At 45.5% G+C, this 23,187-nt stretch overlaps 1 protein-coding gene across 2 annotated transcripts in view; it reads left to right on the forward strand.

The window, feature by feature from the left end:
- LOC126281633 (LIM domain only protein 3-like) overlaps positions 1-23,187 on the forward strand; it is a 1,631,617-nt gene that overhangs the window by 1,553,251 nt on the left and 55,179 nt on the right. For both annotated transcript variants that reach the window (XM_049980762.1, XM_049980763.1), the window contains exon 5: positions 14,613-14,851. In XM_049980762.1, the coding sequence (XP_049836719.1) occupies positions 14,613-14,851 (239 nt within the window). The remainder of the gene's footprint in view (positions 1-14,612; positions 14,852-23,187) is intronic.

The following is a 23,187-nucleotide window of genomic DNA, read 5'->3' on the forward strand; positions in this document are numbered from 1 at the left end:
TTGAAGGGATCCCATCACTGTAGATACTTGCATCATCTGAGAAAAGTCTGAGTTTACTATTGACATGGCCTGCAATGTCTTTAACATACATTAACATCAAAGGTATCAACACATTTCCGTGCAATACAGTGGAAATTACTTCAACACCTGTCGATGATCGCGCATCCAGAATAGCATGCAGCCCCCATCTCTTGATATACCACAAATAATCGTGATTTCAAACGCTCAAAATTGCACAAAAATGTGGTTAGAATACAAATAGCTCATCCCTAAAACATTGGTACGAACCATTCGCATGCAAAACTGCGCCTCTTAACAGAGAGATACATTTGAAGGATCACCTAATCAAGGACTATGAGAGGAACTTTGGTAATACGAAGTAACAAAATATAAATATGACCAAAATCACGCTGCAGACAAAAAGATGTTAACTTCTTGATGGGTGGTTCGGTGCACAGTATAAGCTCTACGTGACAAGAACGATTGACGCTGACTACAATGTGAAAAACCGCAAGTACTGTAACATGATCGTCGTTTCATCACCAGCCTTCGCTCTGTGCTATAAGATAAGCTCTCTGCACCGAAGTGAAAGCCTGTGTTACAATATGGTTTGTAAAAGGATGGTTATGTCACTGACATAGCCGCATAATCTTTTTGAAATGCAATTAGTGAGACGTTTAATATTGAACTGCTTAAATATAGAAGTGATGTTGGATGTAAAATAGTAGCTTTAGTCACACGTGAATTTCTTTCTGTTCCACTTTGCTTTTACCAATTCTTTGAAATCCTACATCTGCAGTTTAAGGAATGAAGACAACGCTATAAGGTCAACAAAAAAAGTTTCTTTTTCAGATAGCGTAATGATTATAAGCAGAGGGAAATATAGCAACAAGTCACTACACTGAAATATGTGTATCTTTTGTCCTATTATATCGAGATTTTGTTTCTTCTCAATACCCAGGTTCATTTCTTAGACCATGAACTGGCATGCGAATGGGTCATCCCATTATAACAATGCAGCCTCGCGGCGGTAACATTCAGTAAAATTTTCTTGCGTTTCCAGTAGCGTCAAATGGTTAAAATTACACGAGATTTCGCCCAAGTTCTCCTTAGCCATTGTGAAGTGATAAACTGCCCGTGGGCTGCTGGTAGGTCACTAGCGGCCGGCTGTGACGTCATTGGTGGTCACGACACCGCGAAATACGGGCATACATTGACTCGGCGTTCGATGCGTCCATTTCAACTGCGCGATCGCTGGAGCCCACGCCGCGCCGAGCTGGAGGTCACCGTCTCTGTTTAGTTATCGATGATTTTTATTTCAATAGCTTCTTTACTTATACAGCCCCAGCAGCCGTTAGTGGGAACAACGACAGAGGTTTCGTCAAATTTTATGCGATGAGCCTTTTCTAAAGCATGCTCAGCCACAGTAGATTTGTCGGGGTAGCGCAGGCGGTAAAACCTGTCAAGCTGCTACTTGTGTTGTTGCACAGTGGTACTGTAAGTCCGACGTAAAACTGGCCACACGGGCAACGTTATCTTGTAGGCCTCAGGTGTTGGTAGACCTGTTGCGTCTTTAAGAAGTCTCATTAATTGAGGGATTTTTGTCGGACACCTGAAGATCGATTTAAGCCTGTGTCTTTTCAGTAGGCGGCTTATCTTGCTCGACTTTGAGCTTTCTTGTCTTTCTATAGCTCCGAGTCGAGCCAGATAAGCTGCCAGCTGAACAGACACAAAATTATTTCGATCTTCAGGTCTTCTACAAAAATCCAGTAATTACTGACACCAGTAAAAGATACAGAGGGTCTTAGAACGCCGGGCATACAGTACGTACTGTGCACCAACGCAAGTAGGAGAGTGAAAGGTTTTATCGCCTAAGGTACCCCGACAAATCCTGTTTGACTCACCATAGTTTAGAAACCGGTCACTAGATCAAATGTGACGAAAGCGGTGTCGTGCCTCGGTCTAACGGTTGTTGTGACTGTGTAACAAAAGAAGCCGTGAAAATAAAAATCCCAGATAACAGCCTTAATAGAGACGGTGGCCTGCAACTCGGCGCGGCTTGTGATCCAGCGATCGCGGACGTACCGAACGCCGAGTCAATATTTGGCGATGCGGCGAGCACCAGTAACGTCACAGCCGGCAGCTAGCGTATGCAAGGGCGTATGATCAGCCCGCTCGGAGTCACACCACTTGTTGTTGTTGTTGTGGTCTTCAGTCCTGAGACTGGTTTGATGCAGCTCTCCATGCTACTCTATCCTGTGCAAGCTTCTTCATCTCCCAGAACCCACTGCAACCCACATCCTTCTGAATCTGCTTAGTGTAGACATCTCTCGGTCTCCCTCTACGATTTTTACCCTCTACGCTGCCCTCCAATACTAAATTGGTGATCCCTTGATGCCTCAGAACATGTCCTACCAACCGATCCCTTCTTCTGGTCAAGTTGTGTCACAAACTTCTCTTTTCCCCAATCCTATTCAATACTTCCTCATTAGTTATGTGATCTACCCATCTAATCTTCAGCATTCTTCTGTAGCACCACATTTCGAAAGCTTCTATTCTCTTGTTGTCTAAACTATTTATCGTCCATGTTTCACTTCCATAAATGGCTACACTCCATACAAATACTTTGAGAAACAACTTCCTGACACTTAAATCTATACTCGATGTTAACAAATTTCTCTTCTTCAGAAACGTTTTCCTTGCCATTGCCAGTCTACATTTTATATCCTCTCTAATTCGACCATCATCAGTTATTTTGCTCCCCAAATAGCAAAACTCCTTTACAACTTTAAGTGTCTCATTTCCTAATCTAATTCCCTCAGCATCACCTGACGTAATTCGACTACATTCCATTATCCTTGTTTTGCTTTTGTTGATGTTCATCTTATATCCTCCTTTCAAGACAATGTCCATTCTATTCAACTGCTCTTCCAAGTCCTTTGCTGTCTCTGACAGAATTACGATGTCATCGGCGAACCTCAAAGTTTTTATTTCTTCTCCATGGATTTTAATAGCAACTCCAAATTTTTCTTTTGTATCCTTTACTGCTTGCTCAATATACAGATTGAATAACATCGGGGAGAGACTACAACCCTGTCTCACTCCCTTCCCAACCACTGCTTCCCTTTCATGTCCCTCGACTCTTATAACTGCCACCTGGTTTCTGTACAAATTGTAAATAGCCTTTCGCTCCCTATATTTTACCCCTGCCACCTTCATAATATGAAAGAGAGTATTCCAGTCAACATTGTCAAAAGCTTTCTCTAAGTCTACAAATGCTAGAAACGTAGGTTTGCCCTTCCTTAATCTAGCTTCTCAAATAAGTCGTAGGGTCAATATTGCCTCACGTGTTCCAACATTTCTACGGAATCCAAACTGATCATTCCCGAGGTCGGCTTCTACTAGTTTTTCCATTCGTCTGTATAGAATTCGTGTTAGTATTTTGCAGCTGTGACTTATTAAACTGATTGTTCGGTAATTTTCACATCTGTCAACACCTGATTTCTTTGGGATTGGAATTATTATATTCTTCTTGAAGTCTGAGGGTATTTAGCCTGTCTCATACATCTTGCTCACCAGATGGTAGAGTTTTGTCAGGACTGGCTCTCCCAAGGCCGTCAGTACTTCCAATGGAATGTTGTCTACTCCGGGGGCCTTGTTTCGACTCAGGTCTTTCAGTGCTCTGTCAAACTCTTCCCGCAGTATCGTATCTCCCATTTTGTCTTCATCTACATCCTCTTCCTTTTCCATAATATTGTCTTCAAGTACATCACCCTTGTATAGACCCTCTATATACTCCTTCCACCTTTCTGCTTTCCCTTTTTTGCTTAGAACTGGGTTTCCATCTGAGCTCTTGATGTTCATACAAGTGGTTCTCTTATCTCCAAAGGTCTCTTTAATTTTCCTGTAGGCAGTATCTATCTTACCCCTAGTGAGATAAGCCTCTACATCCTTACATTTGTCCTCTAGCCATCCCTGCTTAGCCATTTTGCACTTCCTGTCGATCTCATTTTTGAGACGTCTGTATTCCTTTTTGCCTGCTTCATTTACTGCATTTTTATATTTTCTCCTTTCATCAATTAAATTCAATATTTCTTCTGTTACCCAAGTATTTCTACTAGCCCTCGTCTTTTTACTTACTTGATCCTCTGCTGCCTTCACTACTTCATCCCTCAAAGCTACCCATTCTTCTTCTACTGCATTTCTTTTCCCCATTCCTGTCAATTGCTCCCTTATGCTCTCCCTGAAACTCTGTACAACCTCTGGTTCTTTTAGTTTATCCATGTCCCATCTCCTTAAATTCCCACCTTTTTGCAGTTTCTTCAGTTTTAATCTACAGGTCATAACCAATAGATTGTGGTCGGAGTCCACATCTGCCCCTGGAAATGTCTTACAATTTAAAACCTGGTTCCTAAATCTCTGTCTTACCATTATATAATCTATCTGATACCTTTTAGTATCTCCAGGGTTCTTCCATGTATACAACCTTCTTTCATGGTTCTTAAACCAAGTGTTAGCTATGATTAAGTTGTGCTCTGTGCAAAATTCTACCAGACGGCTTCCTCTTTCATTTCTTTGCCCCAGTCCGTATTCAGCTACTACGTTTCCTTCTCTCCCTTTTCCTACTACCGAATTCCAGTCACCCATGACTATTAAATTTTCATCTCCCTTCACTATCTGAATAATTTCTTTTATTTGATCATACATTTCTTCAATGTCTTCCTCATCTGCAGAGCTAGTTGGCATATAAACTTGTACTACTGTAATAGGTGTGGGCTTCGTATCCATCTTGGCCACAATAATGCGTTCACTATGCTGTTTGTAGTAGTTTACCCTCATTCCTATTTTCCTATTCATTATTAAACCTGCTCCTGCATTACCCCTATTTGATTTTGTGTTGATAACCCTGTAGTCACCTGACCAGAAGTCTTGTTCCTCCTGCCACCGAACTTCACTAATTCCCACTATACATAACTAACCTATCCATTTCCCTTTTTAAATTTTCTAACCTACCTGCCCGATTAAGGGATCTGACATTCCACGCTCCGATCCGTAGATCGCCAGTTTTCTTTCTCCTGATAACGACATCCTCTTGAGTAGTCCCCACCCGGAGATCCGAATGGGGGACTATTTTACCTCTGGAATGTTTTACCCAAGAGGACGCCATCATCATTTAATCATACAGGACAGAATGCCCTCGGGAAAAATTACGGCCGTAGTTTCCCCTTGCTTTCAGCCGTTCTGCAGTACCAGGACAGCAAGGCCGTTTTGGTTAGTGTTACAAGGCCAGATCTGTCAATCATCCAGACTGTTGCCCCTGCAACTACTGAAAAGGTTGCTGCTCCTCCTCAGGAACCACACGTTTGTCTGGCCTCTCAACAGATACCCCTCCGTTGTGGTTGCACCTACGGTACGGCTATCTGTATCGCTGAGGCACGCAAGCCTCCCCACCAACGGCAAGGTCCATGGTTCATGGGGGAGGTCACACCACTTAACAATGACCAATGAGTGTTTGGTCGAAAGCTTGTGGAATTTTGAGAATGTGCTATCTTTTTTATTCGACTCTGTAAGATAGCAGGAACTATGCCCCTTACATGAAGTCATTGAAGGTCCCCTAACTCACGTTGAGCGAACAATAGGCCTGAACAAAAATGACTGATAACGCACAATGCATCTTGTAGAAGGTATAGTATGGACGTGTCGGAATAATTAATGTCAGGTGATGGTTTTAAAGTAATTCACACAACATGGAAACTTTGTGGAAACGCGTCGATTTACTGGAGGCTACTTTGTCCCAGGGAAGTATTCGAGTTGATCGCGGCTGGGTAGCGGCGCGCGGCTGAGGAGCGGCGAAAGGAAGCGACAATAGACAGCTTAGGGCGGCTCAAATTCTGAGAAAGCGGTAACAGGGCGCGGCCTCCAGCTGCCTTAAGGTGAGTGACAATGAGTGGGTGGTTGACACCATGCAGGTGTACCGGGAGGCAGACGGAGAACTTGTACGCCTGTTGATAAATGTCCGTCATCCCGTTTTCAGTGACAAATGTGAGTAAGCCACGCAAAGCTACGGTGGAGCGATCAACAAAGGCCAAAATATGCGTGTTCGTGACTATAGCAACTTCACACTGAGTTAATGGTCCGCAGAGTCTGAATTAAATCAGGTGAAGAGCGACAGAATGAAATAGGCCGACTCCGATGGGAACATAGGACAAGGAATTTGAAGTACTCTCCTGGGAGTCAGAATTCCGGAAAAACTGGTGTTTTGTGCAGACGCTAACCTTGATGGGTGGCCTGGGAGGAGCTAAATAGCAGAAGTTGAGAGGAAGGGAAATTTCGTGGGAATTTGTTCAGTTCCCAGAGCAGGCATTGGTCAGCACTGGGAAGCGACGCATAATTAACGCGACTTGCGCTGCAATTGGCGTAAGTGATTTTGCTGGAGAGGAAACCGAGGTGAAGAGCAGACTGGGAGAAGTCCCCGTAGGGGTCTTCCGTTCCCAGCTTGCGTAGAGTGCAGACGTGGCGTTCTTTACTCAGATTGCCTGAGAAAGAGTGAGCATCTCTGCAGTTTAGGACTTAGCAAATGGAACGATTGAGCTTGGAGATAGGAACTTTTGGTTCAGCCGTGTACTGAGCAAGATAGCTAGGAGTGAATAGATGAGCGCAGCCTTGCAGCACCACGAGGTTGGCCGATGTCCACACAACGACGCTGCTCCACCACGCTGTATACGGTGATATTGCGCCCGTTCCGGCCACTGATTAATTTGTTGGATCACGTCGGCAAAGTTTCCACAAGGGTTACATGGGCCATGTATTGTAGGATTCTTCTCGCACTACGCATTATGCCCGGGTCAGTCGATAGGAATTACTTTTGAGTTGTCACGCTTTACTCTACGCAAACGCAATTTATTACCACTGCCTGATAGGAGCGTCTTGTAATGTGATGATTGAAGGTCAGGAGTTAAAATAAATTTGTGCTAATCGACTGCATCTGTTTTCAATCAAGTAGTTGAAATCCCAAGTCTCTTTCTTAATTAATTTTAAGTTCAACATTTGCATCTGGTGTTCCTAAGATGAATATAACATCAATGTACACCCTTTTTAATTAAAAGTGATCAATTTTGAATGAATTAATGTCAATACTGCCACCGCAGTTCAATCAGGAGTCACAGGGCCTTATTACTTTTTTCTGCATTATCCGATATTGCGGCAGTTTTGCACTCTCTGTTGATCAGTTAGTCAATTAGCTGGGGCGAACACACGCCAAAACCAGATAAGTGACGGGTGGGGTGTTACGACTCATATCATTGGTTTTGGGATGAGCGATTTATATTCTAAGCACATATCCTTGTGGTTTTGGGCGTACTACACGACGCGCTCGGACTGTGAGAAAGTGTCGTGAGTTGAAGACCAGTGCGCAGGGGGAGCGCAGAGGCGCCTGTGCGACGCCTGCAGGCCGGCTGTTGACGCGACGTGTGGGCACGTGACGGCGTCGCCGCCGGCTGCAGCCGGCTAATCACGGCGCGCGCTTCTAAGGAGCGAGCAAGACGCGGGCGCGTCTTTGTCCGCCGCCGCGCCGTCCCCTTCCTAATTACTGCGGGCCGGCGCTGCGCGGGACGCACCGTCACAGCCGGCGTGGCGTCCGGGGCTGCTGCGCCTCGCCTCACCGGCTGCGCTCCGGTCCTCGTGAGGCGGGGGCGTAAGGGGGTGTGCTCCAAAGTGACAATCAGCACTTCCAAAAAATGAAGTTGCTTCACTACTTTTCTGTTATCGAGCAGTGCAGTCTTTCACGACCGGTGTGTGTGTCCTTTCTGATACCTGTTTTATGGGCATTACATCGTGGCCCGAGCCATATACACTCCTGGAAATGGAAAAAAGAACACATTGACCCCGGTGGGTCAGACCCACCATACTTGCTGCAGACACTGCGAGAGGGCTGTACAAGCAATGATCACACGCACGGCACAGCGGACACACCAGGAACCGCGGTGTTGGCCGTCGAATGGCGCTAGCTGCGCAGCATTTGTGCACCGCCGCCGCCAGTGTCAGCCAGTTTGCCGTGGCATACGGAGCTCCATCGCAATCTTTAACACTGGTAGCATGCCGCGACAGCGTGGACGTGAACCGTATGTGCAGTTGACGGACTTTGAGCGAGGGCGTATAGTGGGCATGCGGGAGGCCGGGTGGATGTACCGCCGAATTGCTCAACACGTGGGGCGTGAGGTCTCCACAGTACATCGATGTTGTCGCCAGTGGTCGGCGGAAGGTGCACGTGCCCGTCGACCTGGGACCGGACCGCAGCGACGGACGGATGCACGCCAAGACCGTAGGATCCTACGCAGTGCCGTGGGGGACCGCACCGCCACTTCCCAGCAAATTAGGGACACTGTTGCTCCTGGGGTACCGGCGAGGACCATTCGCAACCGTCTCCATGAAGCTGGGCTACGGTCCCGCACACCGTTAGGCCGTCTTCCGCTCAGGCCCCAACATCCTGTAGCCCGCCTCCAGTGGTGTCGCGACAGGCGTGAATGGAGGGACGAATAGACACGTGTCGTCTTCAGCGATGAGAGTCGCTTCTGCCTTGGTGCCAATGATGGTCGTATGCGTGTTTGGCGCCGTGCAGGTGAGCTCCACAATCAGGACTCCATACGACCGAGGCACACAGGGCCAACACCCGGCATCATGGTGTGGGGAGCGATCTCCTACACTGGCCGTACACCTCTGGTGATCGTCGAGGGGACACTGAATAGTGCACGGTACATCCAAACCGTCATCGAACCCACCGTTCTACCATTCCTAGACCGGCAAGGGAACTTGCTGTGCCAACAGGACAATGCACGTCCGCATGTATCCCGTGCCACCCAACGTGCTCTAGAAGGTGTAAGTCAACTGCCCTGGCCAGCAAGATCTCCGGATCTGTCCCCCATTGAGCATGTTTGGGACTGGATGAAGCGTCGTCTCACGCGGTCTGCACGTCCAGCACGAACGCTGGTCCAACTGAGGCGCCAGGTGGAAATGGCATGGCAAGCCGTTCCACAGGACTACATCCAGCATCTCAACGATCGTCTCCATGGGAGAATAGCAGCCTGCATTGCTGCGAAAGGTGGATATACACTGTACTAGTGCCGACATTGTGCATGCTCTGTTGCCTGTGTCTATGTGCCTGTGGTTCTGTCAGTGTGATCATGTGATGTATCTGACCCCAGGAATGTGTCAATAAAGTTTCCCCTTCCTGGGACAATGAATTCACGGTGTTCTTATTTCAATTTCCAGGAGTGTATATCTGCCTAACGTTTCGCCTTCCAGTACTGGAGACCTTATCAGAGGCTGTGACACTCAAAAAGGAGCTACAGTGTCAAGCAAGAAACTTACAAAGTTTCAATTATCGCCTTCCAAAATGCGAAGCAGTGCCAGTACAATTTGAAATCCCCGGACCACAGAACCGTAGGTCGCCGCAAGAGGGTGCAAAGCAAAATGGTTCAAATGGTTCAAATGGCTCTGAGCACTATGGGACTTAACATCTATGGTCATCAGTCCCCTAGAACTTAGAACTACTTAAACCTAACTAAGCTAAGGACATCACACACATCCATGCCCGAGGCAGGATTCGAACCTGCGACCGTAGCAGTCGCGTGGTTCCGGACTGAGCAAAATGGTGGAACGCACTAATAAAGTGGAGCACCGTTCGGTAATTAGTTTTCCGCTTTTTAAGGGGAACGGCGCTGCTATAATCCGTGCCGAGGTGGTGGAAGTTCCAGAAGACGACTGCGCAAACTGAAAGCACAATAGCACATGTCGGTGGATAGTGCATCTATCCAAGTTCTGAACACACGATGATGGTGTTCAGTAATGACAGGCGTTAACGTGAACGCAATACAAAGAAGTTGATGACACGAATTGCCCGGGAAGGCGCCAGAGCGGCCCGATGTTCTCCGGACTCCCTATCTGCAGCCGCTAGCTAACTCGATGCGACAACGTAGCTGATGATTTGCCTACATGTTCTGATGCAACTCCCCCTTACAGCACCTATCCACGGCGCGTAGTACGAACGTAAAATTGGAGAGATGCCTCTATCCACTGACATGCTGTAGTTTTCGTGCAGACGTCTTCAAAAACCACCGAGCTACTTATGAATAACTCTCTAATGTTCAGAAACTGATCGTTCCCAAGAGACGGCGCAAATGAGCAAAACAAACAGTATTCCCACCATTTACAGATTCTTCTATCAGTATCCTGCAGATCTGTCATCAAAATAACAGAGCTACATGAAAAAAACGCCGTATATATATGCTGCTAAATGTTTCGATTGATTACAATGTAATGAAACAGTCTTGCAAGGACGTTGGGACTGTTTGTGTTACGCACCTCTGTTTGACGCGCATCTCCTCGTGCTCGTCGCCGAGGTGGATATGGAACTTGATGTGGCACTGCGGGTTCTGCCCCTTGTGTCGCTCCGATCTTGGTTACACACAAATGCACACGCACGCACTCGCTCATATCCTGTGAGCCGGCCGCGGTGGTCTAGCGGTTCTAGGCGCTCAGTCCGGAACCGTGCGACTGCTACGGTCGCAGGTTCGAATCCTGCCTCGGGCATGGATATGTGTGATGTCCTTAGGTTAGTTAGGTTTAAGTATTTCTAAGTTCTAGGGGACTGATGACCACAGATGTTAAGTCCCATAGTGCTCAGAGCCATTTGAACCATATCCTGTGACGCGGCACTCGAATTCACATCTTCCCCAGCAGTAGGTCCACTCGTAGCATTTCGTTGTTGAAATTGGCGTTCCTATCCTGGTTATGTGCAGGATGGGCGGGACGGGGGGACTGTAATTACCGGACCCTTACAAATTTATGTTTTTCATGCAGAGAAATGGTGTTAGCAGCACTATTATTGTCCACCATTCGTTGTTTCTTAACGGATATGGCCCGTGTCCCATTAGGGAACGTACCATAACCTGGCTGGTGTTTACGCGGCCAAGCAGTAGCTGGTAGACTCTTAGACTGTCGTCCCAGTCGTTCTGCCATGAGCCCACTTTCCAGTTCAAGAGTTGAACCACTGGTACTAACCCCTTCGTCTGTGATTTATTGGACTTTCTTCAACTTCCCTTTATGTGATTAGCAAGATCGTGGATAATTTTTCACCGTAATGTCTACTGGGTAGATTCCGAGGATCACCAGTAAAGCATCGGTTGTGTTGTGTCAAACGCCCCTGTGAGAGTAAGGAGAACACCCGTCTCTGTTGTAGGATTAGCCTGTTCCGTACGCACCAATGTCTGAGCGCCCAAACACTTGATGCGTAGCCTGTCATGGACGTGAAAATGGCATATTGATGGGTTCTCACTGCATAAAGCAATGGCTTGTAGTTTGCTGTTAAGGTACGGGCAATTTTGTGCATCATGTTACTTCCTTGTTTAAGATTGCCTGGATGTGTTGCGTTAAATTACGCTTTACGTCCAGTTGGACTCCAGTTTTGTAAATTATGATATCGTCAGTATTATGAGCATGATCATCATTATCATCATCGTCATCATCTTCATAATTCTCATCTTGTTCAGTTTCCCCCCACTGGTAGGATCTGCTTGCAACATAGGTCGCGCCATCTTCTCCAGTGCTGCCCATACCTCCCTGTCGCTGCTCTGACGCAATCTTCTCCATTCTTCCAAATGCTTCCTTCCACTCCCTCGAGCAACTCACCCCTTGACATTTTCCCTGGTCCTCCACATATTGCATCTTCCTAGGCGTCGTCTCCCTCTTATCCAGTCCTTCTTCGTGACCATACCATTAAAATCCTTCTTCCTCAATCTACTCTTGTATGAGTTCTTAATGTCTTATCTCCGTTCACCGTAAGATTTTCATGTCTCATCTTATTCATTTTTGTTTCTCCTACCTCACTTCCCAAAAACTTCGTTTCACTTGCTCTGCTCACTTTATCCAAGAATCTGGTTTTTTGCAGAGTACAACGAAACTGGCATATAAAACAATTGATATGTTGATATGTCACATTCTTACTTATCTCGAGGTTTTCTTTGTTCCATATCCTTTATCTCCCAATTTTCATAAAGTTATCACCTTGCCCTGCACGTTCACTTATCTGGATTTACCATTACTTTCAGTTTACAATCATCACGTACTTGAAATTTTCCTGGGCTCATTCTTTTCCAAATCGTGTCAGTTATCTTCTACACGTGCTTACATAGTTAGTGGTTGTGAGGCTTCTCACTATGACTCAGGATTTCCTCAAAATCTTTCTTTAGCCTCACGCTCCTCAGCAGACCTGTCTTGTTCCTTGTAAGAGACTCTGCCCCTTACATAGTCTCCGGTGTCATATTTCTTATGAGTCTATATTTCTTTTCTGCTTGTGACCACCAGTCGCAATTCTTTGCATTAAATTTTAGGTCATATTCCAGCGCAACTTCTTCTCAAACATCTAACTGCTTCTGTACTTCCTCCTCATTGTTACGTACACCATCAAATCGTCGGCAAACAACAGTCGTGTCTTCTTGTATTGTTCCTCTTGCCACTTGCGTCATTAAATGATTCACGACATCTGTGGAAAGTAATGGAGATAGTGCACTTCCCTGCTACAGACCATTGCTTTCTGTCAGCCATCCTGTTCTGCCCTCTCACTTTCACACAAATCCCAATTCCCTGTTACAACAATTCCTTGATCGTCGGCAGAGTCTATTTCTGTACCCATTTCTTGCGTAGTGCCTCCCAAACTTTACATTCGGATACAATGTAGTACGCATCCATTAAATCCAGCAAGATCATCAGTAGACCTCTCCCACACTCTCAGTGCTATTCCTGTAGCTGTTTCACTGCAAATATGAGACCTGCTGAGGAGCTTCTGTCAGCTGCGTTTCCAATATTCTCCAGATTCGTCTCACTAAAACTTCATTTTTTTTCCTCGCCTAACTTCAGGTTAATGCTACTACAGCTTTATTTTCCAAATCCTTTGTCTTCTTTTCTTGAAGACAGGAAGGATTAACCCCATCTTAGCCTTCTGGACTGCTCATTTGCTTCGTTACAGCTTTCATATACTCGTATAATCTTATACAGCCACTGAGTCCCACCTCTTCTGCTGCTTTGATTATTTCCTCACATAGTTCAGCCAAAACAGGAGCTTTTACTCTTTTCAAGCCTCATCCATTTCGGTCCACAATTTATATGATTTTCTATTTCCAGGTCTCGCTCTATCTGTTTTACACCTCTGTCTTCCTCTACTGCTCCGTCTGGATTTAGCAAGTCATCAAAACATGTCCTCCAGAGCTCTTTGACATCGTACCTCTTGTCTACCTCTTTTTCATCTGTATCAACCATTTTTACGTTCCCTCTCATTCCTCGTCTCCCTTTTCTGATCATTCCAACAGTATATTCTTATTTCGTATGCTACCCTGTTCCATCACTGTGATCCATTTGCTATGCACTTCCAAGTTACCTCTAAAACCGCATTCGCGGTGGTCTCGCGGTTCTAGGCGCGCAGTCCGGAACCGTGTGACTGCTACGGTCGCAGGTTCGAATCCTGCCTCGGGCATGGACGTGTGTGATGTCCTTAGGTTAGTTAGGTTTAAGTAGTTCTAAGTTCTAGGGGACTAATGACCACAGCAGTTAAGTCCCATAGTGCTCAGAGCCATTTTTTTAAAAAAAAACCGCATTATGACCTTCCCTCTTCTCACTTTGTATTCTTCTTTTGTTTCTGCTCTGGTTTGTGGAGACTTTACTATTCTCTAAACACCTTATTCTTCATCAGAACTGCTTCTTTAAATTCAGAATTCTGCCAAGATGTCTCCCGGTATCTCCTGCTATTTCCGGTTCTCGCACGGACCACCTCTTATGGTTCTACTAGAGTGCTCTAAAATCTCGTCCAGTCTGCTACCACAATTTGCACCACAATTTGTCTTTCTCACGTATTGTTGCTTCAGCTGAGCTGCTTTTAGCTTCAGCTTCCGTACTCTTATTTGGTTTTCTGCTCCTTTTCTCTCCTTAGTTTCTTTGATGTTCATTACTAATTCGTTGCTATTAAAGTTCTTAAATTACTTGTGTGACACGTGTACTTCTCTTTTCAACAAAATGCATTTCAAATAATGCCTGTATTTGAACTACATTTTATTGTATAAGCTATGCTAAAGCGATGTATTAAGCATTAATATAAACTAATTATTATTTTAAAACCTGTCAGGCATTTTATTGTTATTTTTGTTTTTATTATTGAATTCATTTGCATTTATGGCACACTAAAACTCTGAGTAGTGCAGAATTATATTTTAGGGTGAGGCGGTAACTATAGACATGGACACACTACAAAAAAAAGTATTCTACATACAGAACAACAACAACACCAAGAAAATCACATGGAGGGGGTGTAGGCATGACTTTCGTCCCTTTCCCTCCATTCTAAACAACAGAGATTATAAAACATATTTTAAAAATAATTCTAGATCACGAAAATTCTGTCACCTCTCTAATCGAAACAGAACGCTGGGTCGGCGTACTGGGCAGCAATACTTTGCTGGTTTTCATCTGAAATTGATACCGACGGTGTTGTTTACGTTGTAAAAAACCGTTCAACCGCCAGGATAGCATAAGATACATAGTTATCTGTTATTTTTTCCTTGTTGCAGAGCCCGGGGCGCTGGAGCAGCAACAGCAGCAGCAGCAGCAGGCGGCGGCCGGGGGCGGAACGGGGGCGGCGGGCGCAGTGGCCGGCGTGGCAGTTGGCGTGGGGACGGCTGGCCGGCCGGTGGCGGCGGCGGGTGCGGCGGGGGCGGCGGGGGCGGCGGTGGCCAGCGCGGGGGCCGGCGCGCCGCCCAGGGAGTGCGCCGGCTGCGGAAAGCGCATCACCGAGCGCTACCTGCTCAAGGTAGGCCTACACACACACACACACACACAGACGTGACTGAAAGAAGCGGCAGGCGACGTCACCGTCAGGTGGTGGTGTGTTCGCTCCAGACGGAACGCCAACACGTCACGACGCATAGCCTAGTACCAAACGGTGTTAGTGATGTTACAGGGTACCTTTGGTGACACAAAAAGTTGGAGTATAGTATCAGAACGAAGCAACTGCCAACGATAAAGTTTAGTAATGGAAAAAGCTAACATTTCTTATGGTATTCTGATGAGAAATGATAGGAAAAGTGTAGCCCAGTTATTTCAGACCGTCAACAGGTATTTCCTAGCGAAAATATTCATATGCATATACAAATACATCACACAATATTTATGTGGGGTGACACAAAGAGCCTTTTAACCTTGTCTTTGTGGTTATTTAACGTTCTGTGTACCAAAACCTAAAACAAAAAAATTGTACGAGGATAGTTTGAAAAGTTTTCGGAATGGAATAGAAAGAAACGAGTTACCTTAGCGGAAAACATTTACTTTTCAGTGTAGTCTCCTTGTGCACTAACGCACTTGTTCCAGCTATGATCCAAAGCATTGGTTCCATCTCCAAGATTATATTCCTCCAGGCCTGCACAAAATACCCTTCAACTTTTTACACTTGCACCTACATCTACATACACACACAAACATTCCACGTCGGACAAATATATCTAAAAACAAACGAAAGCGTTGGTATGTTGATAGACACACAAATAAATACAAACACACACACAAAATTCGAGCTTTCGCAACCCACGGTTGCTTCATCAGGAAAGAGGGAAAGACGAAAGGATGTGGGTTTTAAGGGAGAGGGTAAGGAGTCATTCCAATCCCGGGAGCGGAAAGACTTACCTTTGGGGGAAAAAAGGACAGGTACACACACACACACACACACACACACATATATATATATATATATATATATATATATATATATATATATATATATATATATATATACATCCATCCGCTCATATACAGACACAAGCGTCTATGGGCGCTTTGTCACTGTTCGCGCGGCTCCCCCATCGAAGGTTCGAGTCTTCCCTCAGGCATTGTGTGTGTGTGTTGTTTTTATTGTAAGTGTAAGTGTAAGCCTAGGGACCGACGACCTCAGCAGTTAACTTACCACCATCACCTATTATCATGTATCTTTTGCTGTAATTGGTCCATGACGTTAGCATAGTACTGTCCCGTAATTGTTTGGCAAGTGGAAAGGTAATATATCAGCGTAATCCTTTCCCCAGTCCAGAAAACTATGCTTTGAAAATCGGAATGGATTTCCGTTGCTTTCGTACCTTTCTTTACAAAGTGCTTCATCATTGCTCGAATCTCGACTTTATCTCATCTTCACAAATCACTACCCGGAAACAACAAAGAGTCGTCTGCACAGGCGGGCGGGACTAGCCGAGCGGTCTGAGGCGCTGCAGTCATGGACTGTCTGGCTGGTCCCGGCGGAGGTTCGAGTTCTCCCTCAGGCATGGGTGTGTGTGTGTTTGTCATTGGAATCATTTAGGTTAAGTAGTGTGTAAGTTTAGGGACTGATGACCTTAGCAGTTAAGTCCCATAAGATTTCACAAAGATTTGAACATTTGAACATTTGAACAAGTCTGCACCACAGATCTCAGAGCACTGACGCGTCACCCATTATTGTGTGGTAAACTCGTTACGCTAGCAGTGACATCTTGCGGTGATTCCACGAACATTTCAAACCACCCCGTATTTTTTACCATCAAAGAGCTGACTTATTCGTTGTTCAAAAGATGTTATTTAATAAAAAAAAGTTCATCTATTAAAGTTCTTATTCGTCGTTATCACGGAAGGCCGTGCAATATGTCACGAAAACAAAGCAAAGTTACACTCGGTAAATAAAGAACAAGAATGCGGAATAGCACGAAATCCACTACTGTAACATTAGTGACCTTGGGAAATACATGTAGGCTAACTTCCCATGTTAGCAGGCGACGACATCGTCCACCCCACCAACGTCGATGTCAAACTTTCTTGCCGACATACTTCCACGTTGATTTCCCGTTCCGTTGACGGCCTCTCTGAATGTTGCCATTTGAAATGCATTGTGCAGTGTTCTGACATTCCGTTTTTTGACGCCTAGTGTGGGTCGGCTTTCGATTAAGTGACTTTCCTGCCTCGGTCAGCTACTCGTGGCTGGTGAGCTTACTGCAATGCCTCTGCTGTATTATTTTCTGTACTGAAACTCGCTTATCACCAGTGATCGTTTTTGTTTACTACATGATGGCGCCAAAACTGATTGTGCTCTGAGCGCTGTCTGCTGCCAAGTTTGATAGCGAAAGGAATTCCTGACCTAAGTCGTAATACAGTATCAGAATTAAGGAACTAGTGACTACTAATGTCCGAAGCAAAATTCATCGTGGACGTTCCTCACACAGGTTGCGTGATAAATTCTTGGTATTACTGAGACCCGAAGATATAGGAAAAGTGTTATCCACGCATTTCAGAACATCAGTATTTCTTTGCTCCAGAAAATATACGGATGCAAACACGTCAAACAATATTTATAAGGCTATACAGAGCGGCTTTTTGCTTTGTGATTCGTGTGTTGTTTTATTTCTAAGTGCCAAATAACATCCAGAACTATTTTTCTCCTTCGACAGATCGGGCTATTTCATTTTTGAAACATCATCAGTTAATGAAAAAGCCAAATTAACCAAAATAACGATCGATACCACTTCCCATTAACTTATGAAGAGAGAGATACGCGATGGAAGAAAATCCATTTCCACTGGCTTCTAATCATAACGCGACCGTTTTCTACGCATCTAACGCCGGCGTCCTAGACTGGACTTAGAACACTCTGGCTGTGAGCACTACGGGACTTTAATGCTGTGGTCATCAGTCCCCTAGAATTTAGAACTACTTAAACCTAACTAACCTAAGGACACCACACACATCCATGCCCGAGGCAGCATTCGGACCTAGGACCGTAGCGGTCGCATGGTACCAGACTGTAGCGCCTTGAACCGCTCGGCCCCACAGGCCGGCACGTAGAACACTCGCGTCCGTTCTGGCATAAAACAATACATCGAATCCTTATCGTCTCGCAATACTTCTTGCGCTTATTTAAGCGTTTTTTCTTCGGTTTACCATATCCGTTGAAATTTAAAAAATAATATTAGTATTGATAAATATGTAAGTGGCCGAAGTACGTTTCAACAAAATTCTTTCGGGAGACTGGCGTGTTCTGATATGATAAGAATACCACACACCGTGACACAGGGATAAACTAGATTCACTTGAAGCTAACTGGCAAGTGAATACTGACTTAGATAGCCGATGAATGCGGACAGTATCTTTTATATTGACTTGTTACATGGTTTGTACAAAATGGGTCGCTTATAGCGCAACAATTGTAGAAATAAGAAAAAACAGACACCTAATGTGCCATTTTATGGGTTTCCTAAGGACCATAAGAGAAATGAAACGGCACATTAAATGACTGCTTAATTACGCTATACTACAAACATTTACCGAGGAGTAACGTTTATTTTTTAAGAACAACGAGCAGATAGTAAACAGCAGGAGACACACAGAAAGATATCACATACCTACATAACAACGTGAAGTTCTGTTCCCTACACTTCCGAACAAACCAGTTTATGCGTTCTTTGAGTAGAAAATTGGTGTGAAACGCAGTCCCTACATTATTTAACGTACCGTATAAGCTACTGTTACTGTCGCTTAAGAAAGAAATACCCCATAAGCGTGATAATAAAATGACAAAAACAATAAGACTGTTTCCTGATTCAGAAGAAAATAGTTCCTCAACTATTGCTACGCTGGAGCCGCAAACGCCAAAATTCTTCATCAAAATACGACTGAAAAAGAATTAGTTATATTAAACAAGTAACTGTCAGTTAGAAATTCGAGTGAAATGCAGCAATGATCGAAACTTTATATTTTGTGCAAAACTTTTGTGTCAAACAAAGTGCCAGTCTTAAGAGCAGCCAGCAATATAAAAATACATCGGTCCTATGGACAGCATACACTGTTTGTCCATTTGTCATAGTGATATGTGTGATTACTCACTTGTAGAACATTTTTGGCTTATACATTTACATAGTTTTAATATTTGAATATACTCTGTTACATTTGTTCAGTCTCTCCTTAGATTGTGTTTTGTATCGATGTCACATATCTTTGTATAATAATATTTGTATAGCTATAAATTCTGCTGCCCCCCCCCCCCCCCAAGGAGCTCACCACCCTTTGGTGAGTTCATGCTTGGCTACCACGGGCCCCAGCCTTTGCAGTTCCTCTTCCCTTTCCGTTCTACACGTCTGTCCTGCTACTCTTTTTCCCTCCCGTGGGGAACGTGGAAATCCGTTCTAAAGTTTCGATATCCCGGCATCGGAACAGTCTCTCATCTTTCTTCGTTCTTCATCCCCCCCTCCCTTCCTCTACTTCGGCGTTTGAACTTTCTCTTTGTTTCTTCATCCTCCCTGAGAGCTCCTGAAGAACGGTCCACGCGTTTGACGCGTAAAAGGTGACTGGGTAACGCGTTATTCCCATCCCCGAGTCAACAAGTAGGGTTCGCACATACTCTCTGGCACAGGCCATGTCCAGGGAGGTGTGACTGCCCGAGTTGTTACCTTCCCAAATTGCCAACTGGTCCCTCTTGCCAGGAGTTCGGAAGGTGAGACGAGGTGTGAACAATCGCCTAAGGGGGTGACCCCCCTCTGAGGTTGCTACCAGTTGGAAGGAACTCGTCTTCGTGGATGCTGGCAACCATGGGGGATTTTTTCGCAATGAGCAAGTCGCCTTCTTAGTCTACATCTACTAAACATAAACGGAATGAGGCTAAAGATTCAAATACTCTCCCAGCTGCACTTCGGTTCCTCATGGTATCACATACCAAAGGAGGTGAGTCGTTTGCTACAGTTAATCCGTTTATTATTCAGAAAGATGCTGATGCAGTTGCAGGACATGTGAAATCCTACTCTCGCTTACATAATGGCAGTTTGCTGTTGGAGACCAGTTGTGATTTTCAAGCCTGACAATTGCTTACAGCTTCGCTCGTGGCTATCCTGCTCGTGTCGAGGACCATCGTATGCTGAATCCATCGCGTGGTGTCATTTATACTCGGCTGATTGACGGTCTGACCAAGAAAGAAATCCAAACTTAAAACTCTCATCAGGATGACACTGCGGTCCACCAGGTAAATAAAAAAGTTGCTGCGGACTTAGTGCCTACAAACACTCTTTTTCTCACATTTGACCGAATAGTTCTTCCATCAAAGATTAAGGCAGGCTATGAAGTCGTCATTGTCTGACTGAACATTCCAAACCCGTTGCCTTGCAACCAGTGTCACTTATAATCACACTCGCGTGTCCTGGCAAAACATGGCCAAGTGTGTTACTTGTTGTAGAGATGCTCGCCTTCTTCTCCCCGCGCGCATCAATTGTAATGGTAACCATGCTGCCTCATCCCGTGAATGTCCCGTGTATCTCGATAAACGGGTCGTCAGGAGATCAAGGTGAAGGAAAAAGTACCCTACCCAGTCACTCGCAAGTTGTTGGGTAGTCAGAAGCCCAGCATTTTACCATCTGGCGTTTATGCCACCATTTTTACTACGCTTCGCTCTACGAAGTACATGGCCAAACAGAATTGCGACCTCCAATTCAGTACTGCAGTTGTGAAAACGCCTAGTATCACTGTAGCATTCCCGTCTCCTTCTCCTACAGCTGCGCAACAAGTCACCAGATCTTCGCTCCCGGCGGCGAAATCTCCTGCTACACAACCGGTAGGCCGGAAGGACAAAAGAAAGCAGTTTTACCTCCCTCCAGCCAACAAACGTCTGAGTCTTCGTCTGCCAACCATAAATGCTCGAAGAAATGAAACAAACGCAAACGGTCTTCTCCTTCCCCGACTCTGAAATCTTCTTCAATGGTGACCTCCATTTCGTCGGTGCACACTGCCTTCCATTTTCTGCCCTGGAATTCGTAGGTTGACTCAGGGAAAACGCCGACGCGTCTTTAGATTTCATTTAATAGGGTACTCCAGCATCTGTGCTCTGTAGCGATGAGTTTTCGAAGACTGGCGCTCGGAAGCCACTGAGGTGACTACCCTTCATTTGCTCCTTCCTCCTTATTCCTCGTTATGACTCTTCCCCATTGAAACGTTCGTGACATTAGACCTAACAAGGAGGAATTACTGCTGTTCTTAGAACCACAGCGTCCAGGTTTTTCCTACCTTCAACATATAAAACTACGTCCTCTTGAGTTTTAACCCTGTCTGTTTTGACCTTCCCCCAAGGTCAGCATTCCATGTCATGGGGGTGTTAAGCAGCTCATCTGGAATGACATCCATAGCGAAACCATCTCACAATACCTGGCAACAAGCTGCAGCAGTCCATATTTTCCTTCCTCGTTTCATATTTTCGCTTTGAAATGTCTACATCCCTCCACCATTCGCCGTCACCAGGGCAGACTTCTTCCAGCTTACTGGTCAGCTCCCTCAGCCCTTTTCTCTGCTTGGCAACTGTATCGCCCACCATCCCCTTTGGGGCTCTTCAAGAATCTGTCCGAGAGGTTTCCTTTGGGCTGAACTTCTCAATCAACTCAGTCTCATCTGTCTTAAAACTGGAGAAGCCATGTTCCTTCCAGACTCCACACACACCTATTCCCATTTGGACCTCTCATTCTGCTCTGCCCAGCCTACCCGTCGTCTCAAATGGTTCGTTCTCTCTGACTCATATTTGAGTTACCACTTCCCGTGCGCTACCTATTTGCTGACTCATACCACAACTGCATATAACGGTTCTAGGCGCTTCAGTCTGGAACCGCGCGACCGCTACGGTCGCAGGTTCGAATCCTGCCTCGGGCATGGATGTGTGTGATGTCCTTAGGTTGGTTAGGTTTAAGTAGTTCTAAGTTCTAGGGGACTGATGACCACAGATGTTGAGTCCCATAGTTCTCAGAGCCATTTTTTGACCAGGTAGAGCACCTTACAAACGGTATCCTTAACGTCACAGAACGTTCCATACCTCGCACTTTGTCTTTACTGATGGACTGAAGCATGCCGCGACGAGATTTGCGCGCGGAGACGTGCTCTCTACGTTTTTCATCATCATCCTATTATGGTGAACTGCATTCGCTAGAAAAAGTTGTGTGCGCAGCGTTGTCGCATTCTTCGGGATAGCAAAAAAAAAAAAAAAAAAAACCTAATTGGATTTAATTTATTTGAGCTTTTAACAGTTTCACTCCCATCGTGTGGGGCAACCTCCGTCGGCAAAGGTCTATTCCCTGATTTCCAGCGTGACCATAGTAGATGGTGTCATTGTGGACCCTGCTGCTATCTCCAACAAGTTAGACCGCTATTTTGCAGAACTTTCGAGCTCCATCCACTATCACCCCACCTTCTTCCCTTGGAAACGACTGGAGGAGACTTGAGTGATATCCTCCTTCACTCAAAATCTACAATGTCGCCTTTACTACGAGGGACGTAGACCATGCCCTCACTTCACCCCGATGTTCCGCCACAGGGCCGGCCAGTGATCATATTCCGATGTTACAGCACCTTTGTCTTACAGGCAAGCACTTTCTCCTTCGTACGTACAATCGCATTTAGACAGATGGCACGTTTCCCAGACGGTGGTCTCAAGCCGCTGTCATATTCACACCTAAGCTCGGTAAGGACGGGCACTTTCCTTCTACCTGCTGCCCAATTTCTCTCACGAGCTGTGTTTGTAAGGTGGTGGAATGTATGATTCATGGCCTGCTGTTGTGGTGGCTTAAGTTTGAGAATCTACTAACCACTGCACAATGTGGATTTGAGCTTGCCGTTCTCCAGTTGACCACCTCGTCACTATGTCAACCCATTTCATGAACGGTTGTCTGCGAAACAGACGGTGGTCGTGTTGTTTGAACCGGAGAAAGCGTACAATACCTGCTGGAAGGTTTCTGAGGCCGCCCACTCCGTTTCAAGTTACGTGTGGGTTCAGCGTTGGCGGACACCTTTATCTATGAGAATGGGGCGCCTCACAGCTCTGTCCTGAGCGACGACCTCTTTGCTATCGCCGTTAACCCTATTAGGCCTGTCTTAAACAAGCCATCTTCGGCTCCCTTTTCGTCGATGAACTTGCAGCTCTCCACGAACCTGTCTCCCTGAGCAGTGTCTTCAGCGATGTCTCGATCGTCGTTACTCGTGGAGCATCGACAGTGGCTTTAGCTTTTCCTCTGACAAAACCTTTATATGAATTTCTGGCGGCGCAATGGGTTTATTGCACCATCTTTGCATCTTGGGCTTGTTGATATTTCGTTCGCTGAAATACGAAATTCCTAG

The sequence above is a fragment of the Schistocerca gregaria genome, chromosome 7, assembly GCF_023897955.1.
Source record: "Schistocerca gregaria isolate iqSchGreg1 chromosome 7, iqSchGreg1.2, whole genome shotgun sequence".
In the NCBI taxonomy this organism is placed as follows: Eukaryota; Metazoa; Arthropoda; class Insecta; order Orthoptera; family Acrididae; genus Schistocerca; species Schistocerca gregaria.